At 39.1% G+C, this 12258-nt stretch overlaps 1 protein-coding gene across 2 annotated transcripts in view; it reads right to left on the bottom strand.

Moving 5' to 3' along the window:
* The window catches only part of LOC138265247 (fibrillin-2-like), a 514969-nt gene that overhangs the window by 318413 nt on the left and 184298 nt on the right, over positions 1-12258 (bottom strand). For both annotated transcript variants that reach the window (XM_069212836.1, XM_069212838.1), the window contains exon 20: positions 9836-10044. In XM_069212836.1, coding sequence (XP_069068937.1) covers positions 9836-10044 — 209 coding nt within the window. The remainder of the gene's footprint in view (positions 1-9835; positions 10045-12258) is intronic.

Genomic DNA, 12258 nt, shown 5'->3' with positions numbered 1-12258 from the left:
CTTCTCCCCCATAAATCCAGAAGTTGGCCCCAGGTATGGGGACACCAGGACCACAAAGAGCCCATGGAGATAGGCCACATGTCCCCTGCCCCATCAAATGTGCTGGGACATTATAGTTAGGTTAAGATTTTACACAAACAAAACCACAGACATTCAGCAGTTATAGTTATACTTATCCCAAGAAACTATAGCTTGTGCCCTAAGGTAACTGTAACATGTGCTCTCACTATGCACTACTAATTACCTCACATCAGTCATGACATCTTCTATGACATTATTGATAATATCACTGCAACATTTCCCCTAAAATTATTCATGAGAAAACTGAGCAAGGTGGGGGCGCAGCTGACAGTTAACTTAGGGCACAAGTTATAGTTTCTTGAGGTAAGTATTACTATAACTGCTGAATTTCTATTAACAAACTGTCAATGTCATTTTTTTGGATTAGAAAACGTCATCAATGTATCTCATCCACATTATAATTTGGGACCTGAATAAATTACTCGTAGTCTCAATGTTTCAGGTAATCCCATCTTTCAAGATAAACTTTTATTTGCTTTCAAGGGGAGTCCCAATTTGAGAGATAGATTGGATAAGGCCTATCTTGATCCTACATCTCCCAATATTCAACAGATGTTCCAGCTCACCCCTATTCAAGGCCATTACAAATGTTCAGCATATAGTACTACTAGGGCTAGGAAAACATTTAACATCAATGACCACCAATCTGTTCTGCAACACTTTTCTAACTGTAATACAAGTAATGTAATTTACTGTATTGTGTGTCTTTGTAGCCTTCCATGTTGGAAAACAACTCAACAAATCAAGAAGCGCATTGTCCAACATCAATCAAGAATCAGATGTAAGGTTGAACATGCTCCAATGGCTGAATATTTCACTCGGAAAAAGACATTGCCTGGTGGGTCATTGATATTGGTAAGCCAACTCTCAGCACACCAAAGGTAGACTGTATGTTTACTATCAAGGAGAACTGGTGGATCTGGAAACTTGATAGTGTACAAAGGAGGTTTAATGTATCTCTTGAATGGTTAATGCTTGCTACACTGTAATGGGTTTCCATCCGTTACTGTATCTGCAATGTTTTTTTACTGTAATTATAGTTGAATGTATCTCTATATATGTTTGGATACTTGATAGTGTACAAAGGGGGTCCAATTTACCCTTTGAATGAATAATGCTTGTTATACTGTAATGAGGTTTCAATATGGTTACTGATATATTTCTCTTTGTTCCCTAATGATTGTCCCTCAGAAATGTGTTTGGTAACTCAATGTCTTCATACTACAATGATGGAATTTATTCTAGATTTATGTCAAAACTGAAAATAAGAATATTTACATAATATTTTGTCTACTTTATCTTTTCATGTATTTATGTTTAATTGATTCTATCATTGTCATTTTATGTGGTGCCATCTATTTGTTAAGCAAGTATTTGAATCATTTGCTGTTTATATAATCATTTTTAAACATATCTGAGTGTTATCTGTCTATCGCTGTTTCTACTCATCTTTTTTTCCTTCTTTATTTCTTTTTCTTTATTTATTTTCAATTATTCTCAATTAATACTCATTTTGAGAAAAGCTATCCCTCTTTAATAGTACACATGGTCCTTTCACAGCCCACTCAAAATGATGGAGCAGGTTCAGAGTTCTAGTGCCTGCTTATTTATTTTGTCACCCCAAGGTTCCTGCTTCAACTATAGCCAGCTGAGACAGAGTTTGCAATACCCATGTCACACCCGAAATAGTGGAACAGGGTTAGCGTTATAGTGTCATCTTACTTATTCCGTTTCCACGAGGTACCTGGATGCTCAGGATTCTTCAAGTAATGTCAGCTGAGACGACGTTCGCCGCTCAGCATTTTTGATAGTCTCCACGTAGCCGTTAACTTTATATGAGCTTTGACAAATCAACCAGTTTGTGTACTTGGACCCTTTAAAATTGAAGTTGCTGGGTCCTGTACTGGTTTTCAGCTTGGCACTGTATGCAAGGTACATCAATTATTTGTTCATTTTGTAACACCCATTATGCTAGAATGAGTGTGTAGCTCTCTGACTGTAATCTAATAGTCAGTAATATGTACATATGTTATGTATTCGGCTTAAGAATTTTAATTTAAACAGAGCAAACTCAATGGCCATAAATGATAGCCTCTGAGTCTTGCACTTGTGCACTGTGTAGAGTTATTGTCAAACACTTTCCATAATACATATGTTGGGATGCATTTTTCGTACTAGTCTTTGGCAGCAATTAGTTCACATGAGGGCATGAGTGCAGATATATAATGAAACCTTTTGACATTAAGTCTTTAACTGGAATTTGACAAATTGATAGTGTGCCCAGTGATTGGTTGGTTTCTTACATGAACACATAACAATTTAACTTGTTGTTTTTAAAGTAATTATCTCCATATGTTTTGTAAAACCTATCATGGTCTTGTGCTCATTCTGGGTTCTTCCTTTCAAGATTTTGGATGTATTGTGGGTATTTCTATTTTACATCAGTCCTTCCAATATAATAGCATCTGAGTAAGTGGCTTATATTAATTTTGACGGATTCCATTTCACTAACCCCTGGGTTTTTCGTCATGGGTCTTGTGTGGAGCACTGTGTGTTTTCTCTCTGTGATTCACATTTTACTTTCTCTCTTGGTGTTGACAAGCAAATACTGTTTTTATGCAGAAGGTGATGCACACATCTTTGGAATGTTCTCAAGTGAAAGCTTTCCTTTTATTATACTTTTCTCTATTTTTACATTATTTCTTCTTTTAGTTGTCTGGCAGGTATATATCTATAAGATCTTTAATTTAATGATGTTTCATTCCCCTAGGTGGTATTCTTTCTTCATTTGAATTTCAAGTCCTGAAGATGGTCTCACTGGTGTTTACTACTGGGACTGAAACGTCGACGTATAACTCAACTCGTGTCTAAGATTTGGATCTCTGTCATGTTTGGGACAAATCTTATGTTATTACATTGAGTGGGTTGTTTATACATAGATACATGGTGCTGATGATTCTGGCTACACCTTGTATTACACACTACCTATGTATTTTTTAGAGTCAAATTGTGAACCTCTGTAATCCATTTGTTTGGTATTGTTGAAATACAAATATTTCTTTACTTTTTACACCTGCTGGCCTGATTTGTGTGATTGAAAAATATCATATCAATTAACTTGTTTAATTTATTTAGGATGTTATTTATGGACATCTCAGAATGACTAAGTAATTACATATAAAAGTTGTCAATTGTAAATAAGTCCCTTGTTGGCATTTCTACTTATTTATAACAGCCATTTTCAGAATTGTGACTTACAATCTGACTTTGCCTTTAAAAAAGTCTATAAATTACAATTTTGTAGACACCAAACTCGAAATTGCTACCTGCTCCTAACTGAAATTTATCACTAAGTTAAATGTAATAAGTTAACCAAATTTTATCCTATGGGAGTGGAAGACCTTGCAGTACTAAAAAACAAATGTAAGATTTTTTCACTACCAGGACATGTAGAAGTGAAAAGTACATATCTAACTTTTTAAATACACTGCACCCTGCCCGATGGATTGTTTACGACCTACCATTGGGGTGACTTAGATGTATTAAAAATGAAGGTTTAGGCATGGCAAAAGGTTTAGTTTGCCAGGTTGAAACATCAGTTTAAAACTGGACACACAGGCTGCAGTGGCAGGCCTGAGACATGTTTAAAAGGCTACTTAAGTGGGTGGCACAATGAGTGCTTCAGGCCCACTAGTAACATTTAATTTCGAGGCCCTGGGTAAAAGTAGTACCACTTTATTAGGGACTTATAAGTAACTTAAATTTGCCAATTCGGTGTAAGTCAATTTCACCATGTTTAAAGGAGACAGCATATGCACTTTAGAATTGGTTAGCTGAATTAAAGTGCACAGAGTCCTAAGGCAAACCAAAAGAAGTTCTGCAAAAACTGAGGAGTAAGGCAAAAAGTTTAGGGGATGACCACCCTAAGTCTGACAGGTCTAACACTATAGTTTACTTAAATAACTATATCCTGTGCCCTTTGATGCAATGCTTCTGATGTCAGATATTACATCACTCATGACAAGTTAAATGACATCATTAATGCCATCGCAAATGACAATTTCTGATATCACTGATGACATCATAAAGTCAATGTCACAGGGGCCTACAGGGCTTTTGGGCTTGAAATAGTTCAACAGGCTACAACTGTGCCTAATTTATTACCCCCCAAAAAGTGAGAATAAGCATAACCTTTGAACACATGCTAGACATACAGCACATCTGTCAAGTCATGTACATTCAGGTAAAGCCTTAACAGCATTATACGTTTAATAAGCAGGGAGCAAGCCATACTCTTCACCACCATTATCACCAATATCCTGGGAAGTACCCTGCTGTGGTACAGAATCAGAGAGACAACCAAAATGATAATGAAGCCTGTGCTGATAGTTTAACATGGTAGAGGCAGAAGCTTAGAAACAAGGTGACAACAGGTTCCACTTTTGTAATCTTATAACGCAACTACATCAGTAGAGCTCAAGCCGATGTTGGATTAGAATCTGACATGGGCTCCAGCACTGGATCATGAGTTGGTGTCATTGGCCCTGGCACTCAGGCTAGAGTGGAAGACTGTACCTGGTAATGGGTCCTGAGTCCTGAAGAGAGATCCACAGGTACTAACCAAACTCAAGGTCTCTGCAGCTCCAAGGGGCCTGAAGGCATGGCAGAAGGAGCCAGATGCACACTAAAAGTGTGCAGAAGGGATTCTTTAATGGCATCTATTTGTGATGGGTTTGAAGACGGCTCAGGAAACTCAGAAGGACTTGGATCAACTGAGGTATTGCCTCTGTGGATATGTGCTTTGCTAACTATAACTAGTGAAGATGTTTGTCACATTTAGGTCAGAACTACAGCTTGTTTTCAACTGTGTTTTCAGTGAATTTCAATTGTTTTATGTTGTTTTTAATTTCCATACCCCTACTGCCAGGCCTTGCAGCCAAATGGCTGAGGACGCCCAATGTCTGCTGTGCACTGCCTTTAGCGTGAGCACCAGGAGTTGGGCATAAGGCCTGTTCCCCCTTAATGTCCAAGGAAGTTGAGGACCTTTCACCAGCAGATGATGGATTTGTGGAAAAAGATCAGCAACACAATGATCTTATTCAATTGAAAAGCCACTTTCGGAATGAATTGAGGATTTGTTTTAACCACTTTATCTTTGAAAAAATGTATGAATTGGTCACTAACAAACAATGCCTGCATTTCACAAGCTTTTCAGCCAGAGGTTATAGCCAAGAGGAACGCCTTACATGTGAATAGTTTCAAAGGGTGGTTTCATCAATGCAGCTAGAACCATCTTCAGCACCCATTTTAGAAACTGTTTTGGCACTAGGGGAAATTAGTGAAACAAATTTCTCAAAACCTTGTTTAGCGAATAAAGATGGTTGAACAGCTGTTCTTGTGTAACATGAAATCCCCTAATGACCTCATAAGGATGAGTAGCTTAAACCCTTTTGTACAAAGCAAAAAAGATGAGAAGAAATGGAGAAGAGGCTTTTTCAGGGGGTCTTATTCTTTTTATTCAGTATAAAGTAAAAATCTTTTCCATTTCACATTGTAGTATGTAAGAATAAGTGAGGCTCTTCCAGCCAGCAACATTTTAGGGAATTCATCAGGGATATTCAAAGCTCCAAACTCTAGGTCCTGAGGCGTTAAACTTCAATATTCAAGCAGTGTGGGTCATCATGCAAATAACTCTAGCAACAAGTTGGATTTGAGGAAAAGTATAAATTAATTTTCTCTTTCATTTGACCAAAAGCGTCTCTAACTTGGGACCCAAACAGGCCCACCTCCTAAACAATAGCTAAACTTTTAGATTTCACTTTTCACATTTTATTTGACAAACTTCCCAATCTAGACTGGCCATCAAATGAAGATGAGAATCAACTACCTGCTGTCCAGCCCCACTTGTGAGTGTTTGTGTTTCAATGGCCTAAAGAATCTCCACAAACATTCTGAAACCCTGGTGCATGCTCCATCCACAGTGAGATCCACCTTTTTTATTGCCCGGAACCAAAGTCTCAGCACTTTCCAAGAAAGCAGGAGAAATACTGTTGTTGTACATTGTTGAGGTGTTGTCTGTTCGAATTAACACTTGTGTGTCTTTCACTTGAACAAAAAAACCTTGAGGACCCAAATTACCACCCTCAGCTTTAAATGGTTGATTTGAAGCTTGGATTCCAACCAAGCCCATTTTCTGCTAACATGCATGCAACTGATACGCACTCCCCAACCCGTTTGCAAAGTGTCTGTGCTTGGAATAAGCTGCAGTTCTGTGCGCAAGTATGGCTGAAAGTTCAGCAGATTGTATCTTGTCATCTACCAAGAGAATTACTCTTTCTTCAATCTTGTCTCCATTATTTCCTGATCACAATCTCCTTCCTAGCACCATTGAGTATTCATCTCCTCCTGTATACACCTCACTGGAACTAAGCGACCCCTGACTAAAGAGGCCCAATCAGGTCGTAACTGGTCTTGGGTAGCCTGTATTTCGATTTAGAGAAGACCTGGATTGGCAGTTCAGGGTGGGCTGTTCCTACTGAACCAGTACCAAGACTGATTTATATTATTCTGAGGTAGCATAATGGGCAAAAGAAGAATGGGCTGTAATGCTACACTTAGTGATTGCCAGTGGTTTGACTTATGCAAGATTTCCTCCCTTCAACTTTTGTTTTTTATGTTATGCCCTGAATGGCCAAGAAGATGGCCAAATGTATGCCTCCTGCTCAATGTATTGTATTGTATTGTAATAGTATTTATATAGCGCTTACTACCCCTGACGAGGCGTCAAAGCACTTTTCGGCGAGTAGCACGCTACTCCGGAACCCAAAAGGAATTAGTGGTGGATTAGTATACGGAAATATACGGAAATATGAGTACAGTTTTAGTATTATTATGAGTTAATTTTAGCCGCGGATATGTGAGTTTGTTAGTTAGATTGACTGGAGTAATGGAGGGGTGGAGGAGGGAAGAATCCAGAAGTGTTAATTGGGAGTTTATGGTAATAGGATTTAGGCTTGGGATGAGTAAAGGGGGGATGGAGGAGGGAAGAGTCTGTGGAAAGGGTTAGGGAGATCATAGTATCAGGGTGAGATAAATGAGGGAGAATATAGTAGGGTTGTTTGGGAGATCATGGTAGTAAAGTGAGGTTTGGGTGAGTTAGATGTGGAAGCGTAGGGAAGAGCTTAGGCAGAGTTACTTAGGAGATAAAAGTAGTAGAATGGATTTGGGATGAGTCAGAGTGGGAATGGAGGATAGATTGATAGAGACATGACATATGGTGATGGGTAGATAAGTGTGATATAAGATCAGAGCAGGGATTCATAAGTATCTTGTATAACAAATTAATTATCTAGGAGTTATGCAATGACCTATGAACATGTTAAGCATAGAATAACACACACACACACATACATACACACATGAATACACACACATATGTACACATACATGTACATACATATACATATTTAAACCATGAGTAATACATTAGTTAAACAGGTTTAAAGAGTGTGTGTGTAATGTGCACCTGGAACCAAGCTAAACTCGACTGAAGAGGGACAATCAGGCCAAAGTCAGTTTCATGCTGCTTGTGTTCAGTTTCAGAGAGGACCTGCCCTGGTAGTTTGGGCTGGACTGTTCCAATTGGAGAAGGACCAAGACTAATTTGCATATGGCTGGGCCTTATGAGGTGGCATGGTGGGTAAAAGAATGCTGGGTTGGAATACTATCCCAATGGTCACACTTATTGCAAGCATTTATTGCATCACCTGTTGTGTGTTTTTTGTGCTCTTAAACCATCTATACCTCATCATCACTGTTGTGTGAGCAATTTGTTGGAAGCCACATAACAAAGTCACCATTCCACATCAATCAATGAAGCCAGAGGCCTGTTCTCCTTCCCTGAGAATAGTCTTCTCTTGTGTTCTGCCTTCTGATAATTTGTTCAACAATGGAGATATGGGTGACCATAGCTAGCGATCATATCTTGAAACAATATCTTATCTTGAAACAATATCTTGAAAATTGCAAAATGCATTGTGCGATTTTAACAGCATCCGCTGCCAAAACAAAGTCTTGATTATCCATTGTGTCCCATTTTTGCCCTGCTCATTCCAGAGGAGAAGTCAAGGGGCTGCAGGGTTGCAAGACCTTAGCATTCAGAGATCACTGAATCAGCTTTTGTCTATTTAATATGCATGCTGGAGAAAACTGTGTTGCCTTGTATTTATTCTTGATACACAAAAGATGCGTGGAAGAAGTATTTGGATACTTTATAGCCAATGGCCATCCTCACAGTTATGACACAGAATTATTAATAAGCTAGATGAAGATTTTTTTCAAATAAAATAGGAAGCATGTCTTCTTCATAATGGAAACCTTGATATTAAGGGCCAGATGTATGACCCAGAGTTTAGCGACTCGCAATTTGCAACTCATTTGCGAGTCGCAAAACCATATGTACAACAGTGTGCTTCACACTGTTTGCGATTCCCAATGGGGTCACATTAATATTCATGAGGTTGGTCGCAATTTGTGACCCCATTGGGAATGGCTGCTCTCACAGGGATGGTGGCCTGCTGGGGACAGCAGACCACCATGTCTGTGACTGCTTTTAAATAAAGCAGTTTTTTTTTTTTTTTTTTTTTTTTTTTTTAATCCAGCCCGTTTTCCTTAACGGAAAACGGGATGCATTTAAAAAACAAAAATGAAAAGTTTTCTTTTCATTTTTTCAGAGCAGGCAGTGGTCCGTGGGACCACTGCCTGCTCTGAAAAAATATTTTCAATGCCATTCACAATGGGTTAGCACCAATTTGAAATTGGTGCTAACTGCGATTGCTTTGTGACCGCATTCACAGTCACAAAACAATCCTAAATCGCACTGCGGCTCGCAATTAGGAAGGGAAAGCCCCTTCCTAATTGCGACTCGCAAACCTATTTTGCGATTCAGTAAATAGATCACTGAATCACAAAATAGGGTCTGTACATACCAAAAAGCTTTTTTCTTGTCGCAAACAGCCCGATATGGCAAATCGGGCCGTTTGCGACAAGAAAAAAGCTACATACATGTGACCCTAAATCTCTGTGTTGCCTTCCGAATAAAGACACCTTTTTGTTTACTTTGTGTTGACTGCAAAGCAGAATTAGAAAAGTTAGTAATGATCACTCCTGCCTTACACTTCCCTTGGAGTTTAGTGTAATGAAAAGTTCCAAAGATTGATAATGCTTAGGTCCGTTCATTACGGTAAAAGAACCTACTCATGTGAGTTCACATTATGCTTAGGCTGGAGGAAGAGTTGAGGGGTGCCTCACGTTTGGAGCTATTTGTATCTGTGAAAGTCAATATGCAAGGGAGCTATTCTGCTAGAGTGAATAATATTTTAGCAAACTATGGGCCTGATTTAGAATTCAGCGGAAGGGTTACTCCGTCAAAACAGTGACAGATAGCCTGCCCATCAGAAATGTAGATCCCATTATATTCTATGAGATATAGATTTCAGCGTACGGGATATCCGTCACTGTTGTGACTGAGTAACCGGTCCATCAAGTTCTAAATCAGACCCTATGTCATCTTAGGCATACCACAGAACTGATCCAATGAGGCAAAACAAAAATGTTGAACACACTTTTGAAATGTGTACCTCTTGGAGAAGAGTATAAGACTCTCTCCTTGTGCCATATTGTGCAGAGACTATAGTTACATAGAGATATTTTAATTCAGCCATGACATTGATGCAATTGATGGCATATCACTGACCTTTGTTCCGTTGATGACTTCTGCTGCCAGCCCAACAAAGTTGGTCGCATGAGAGGTCCCGTTCCCAGCTCTTGCAGTGCGTCCCTGGAGCCGGAAGACCACAGTATCATTATCATTCCGCACGTTGGCCAGGATAAATTCTCCTAGACCATTAAACGTGTATGTAAGGCCATCCAAGGTGTATATGTGGGGATCGCCGAAGAAGAATCCTAATAAAAATCACATGTCATTAGTAGAAAGTAGAAGGGAAGCAGATTTCCCTTTCACAGTTAGTTGTTCACTACAAGTGCCCCAGCACTCGGTGCTAGGCACAAACACATCATGAATGTCTTCGCCTATTACATTATACAAGTAGAATTTGGAGGCTTTTAACTGGACCTCTTTATCCCCTAATGCAGGGTTTGGTTTAATTCTTTGCACATGTTTTTCACATACAAAGTTAATCCTCAAGCAGATACAAAAGATATACTTTTGCACTGATATTGAGGCAATGGAATTTCTAATACCTTGCATGCCTCTGGACATTATTTACTAAAAATAAGTCTTATCCATACTTCATGATCTGGAGAGTCCCATCGCAAGACTGGCACCCTCACAGACCTCAGAGATCTTCATCCCAGCAATAGAAAATTAGAAGGTTTTGAGAATGAGCTGTGAAATCATGATGAACACATCTTTCAAATCATTTTCTTTGATGGTCATCTGAATCTGCCCTCCTCTGGTACCACTCGGAGGCAGTTGCTGTAGCTGACATTTACTGGTGTTAGGACCTCTTTCTGTGAAAGAACATCCTAGTCAATTCTGCATTTGTTCATAGACAGTTTCTCTACTGTTATTCATAAGTATCCAGACGGATATTCCATTCTGTATGACAGCCTACTTGATCTGCAATACCAACTAACAAAATACCCTAATTGGCAGGAAACTAACAAACGTAGGAGGTGAATTCATCACACAGAGTGAGCCATGACATCATAAGATGAAGTCGAGACAAGCTTTTTCACTTAAGATACCCAGGAGGTTTAACAAGCCACAGGGTAGGCCTTCTCCTTTCCATCACTTCATAAAAGAGCTTAAAACACATCTTTTTAATAATAAGCAACGCATTTGATACTGGTAAACAAACACACATCTCCCTTAGCCTTTATGTCAGTCATGTAAAGGATCCCCATCCAACTGTACAACATTCCAATCCTTCCCGGCTAGGAACAGCCAAGGTATGTTTGTCCTTTCTACATTCCAAACATACATGCAACAAAAGATCTGTTATGGTTAAGATCATTATTAATTTTTATGTTATGATTCATACAGGTCACCTAGATGACCAAGGTAGTTGGGTGGCCACTTTACAATGAGACTAATGATAGAACAGTGGTGTTATATTGAGGAAGGTTATCGATAAAACAAATGAAACAGAAGCAGTAATGTGAAAAGGCAAAGAGTCTAAGGGCCTGATTATAATCTTGGCAGACAGAGTTAGTAGAGTTACTCCATCACACACAAAATTGATGGATATCCCGTCCACTGTATTACGATTCCATTACATCCCATGGAAATTGCAATAATAATATGGCAGACGCAATAGTCCATCTGCCAAGATCATAATCAAGCCCTAAGTAGATCCCAAAAATTGTGTGGTAAGTCAATTAAAATTTCTGCTAGCTAAGAAACTGACTGAAAGATGGGTCTTGAGGTTCTAAGGGTTAATTTCCTTAGGTCAGAGGGTAGGGATCCAGATTGAAAGGGCTGTCCCTCAAAATGATTTTTTTGTGGGCTCTGGAAATACTGAACTTGGGGACTTCCAGGAGTTCAGTGTCTCTGTTTCACAGCCCTCTCAATTCACCAGAGATGGTAAGTATACCTGAAAGATAGGCTGGGCTATAGTTGGCCTTGAGATCTAGGCAACACATTTTGCTTTTAATTCTTGCTGCTACTGAGCGCCAGCATATGCTACTATGAGCCAAAGTATGCTGCTGAGAGCCAGTATACTCAAATATGTGTGGGGAATCTTCCATCAAGCCACCACTAATAAACGCCTAATGCAAGCCAACTCAACAGCGCAACAACTATAAAAGGCCACAACTCTACGTAACTGAATGAGATGCTCCTGGGCTAGAAGAAAACTCTCAGTTTCTCTGCAGAGGACTCTATTTTTGGCATTTGGCACATCTGGGCACCACTTTATTCCACACATTTTGGAAATTGTTGACAGGCTGTGAGACCAGATAGTCCTTCTGTTCACTGCAGATAAACAACATGTCTGGAAATTGCCACAGTATGAACAGTTTTACCAAAGAAATTATCAATTCACAAAAATTGATTATGAAAATAGAAAAATAGAAAAATCAAGAATGTAAAGTGTTTCTATTGTGGACTATGCAATGCCATGACTAAAGGGTAGGTATTGGAGCAGAGGTGTGGTA

The sequence above is a fragment of the Pleurodeles waltl genome, chromosome 11 (assembly GCF_031143425.1).
Source record: "Pleurodeles waltl isolate 20211129_DDA chromosome 11, aPleWal1.hap1.20221129, whole genome shotgun sequence".
NCBI classification, from domain to species: Eukaryota; Metazoa; Chordata; class Amphibia; order Caudata; family Salamandridae; genus Pleurodeles; species Pleurodeles waltl.
This window is presented reverse-complemented; position numbering and strand designations above follow the sequence as displayed.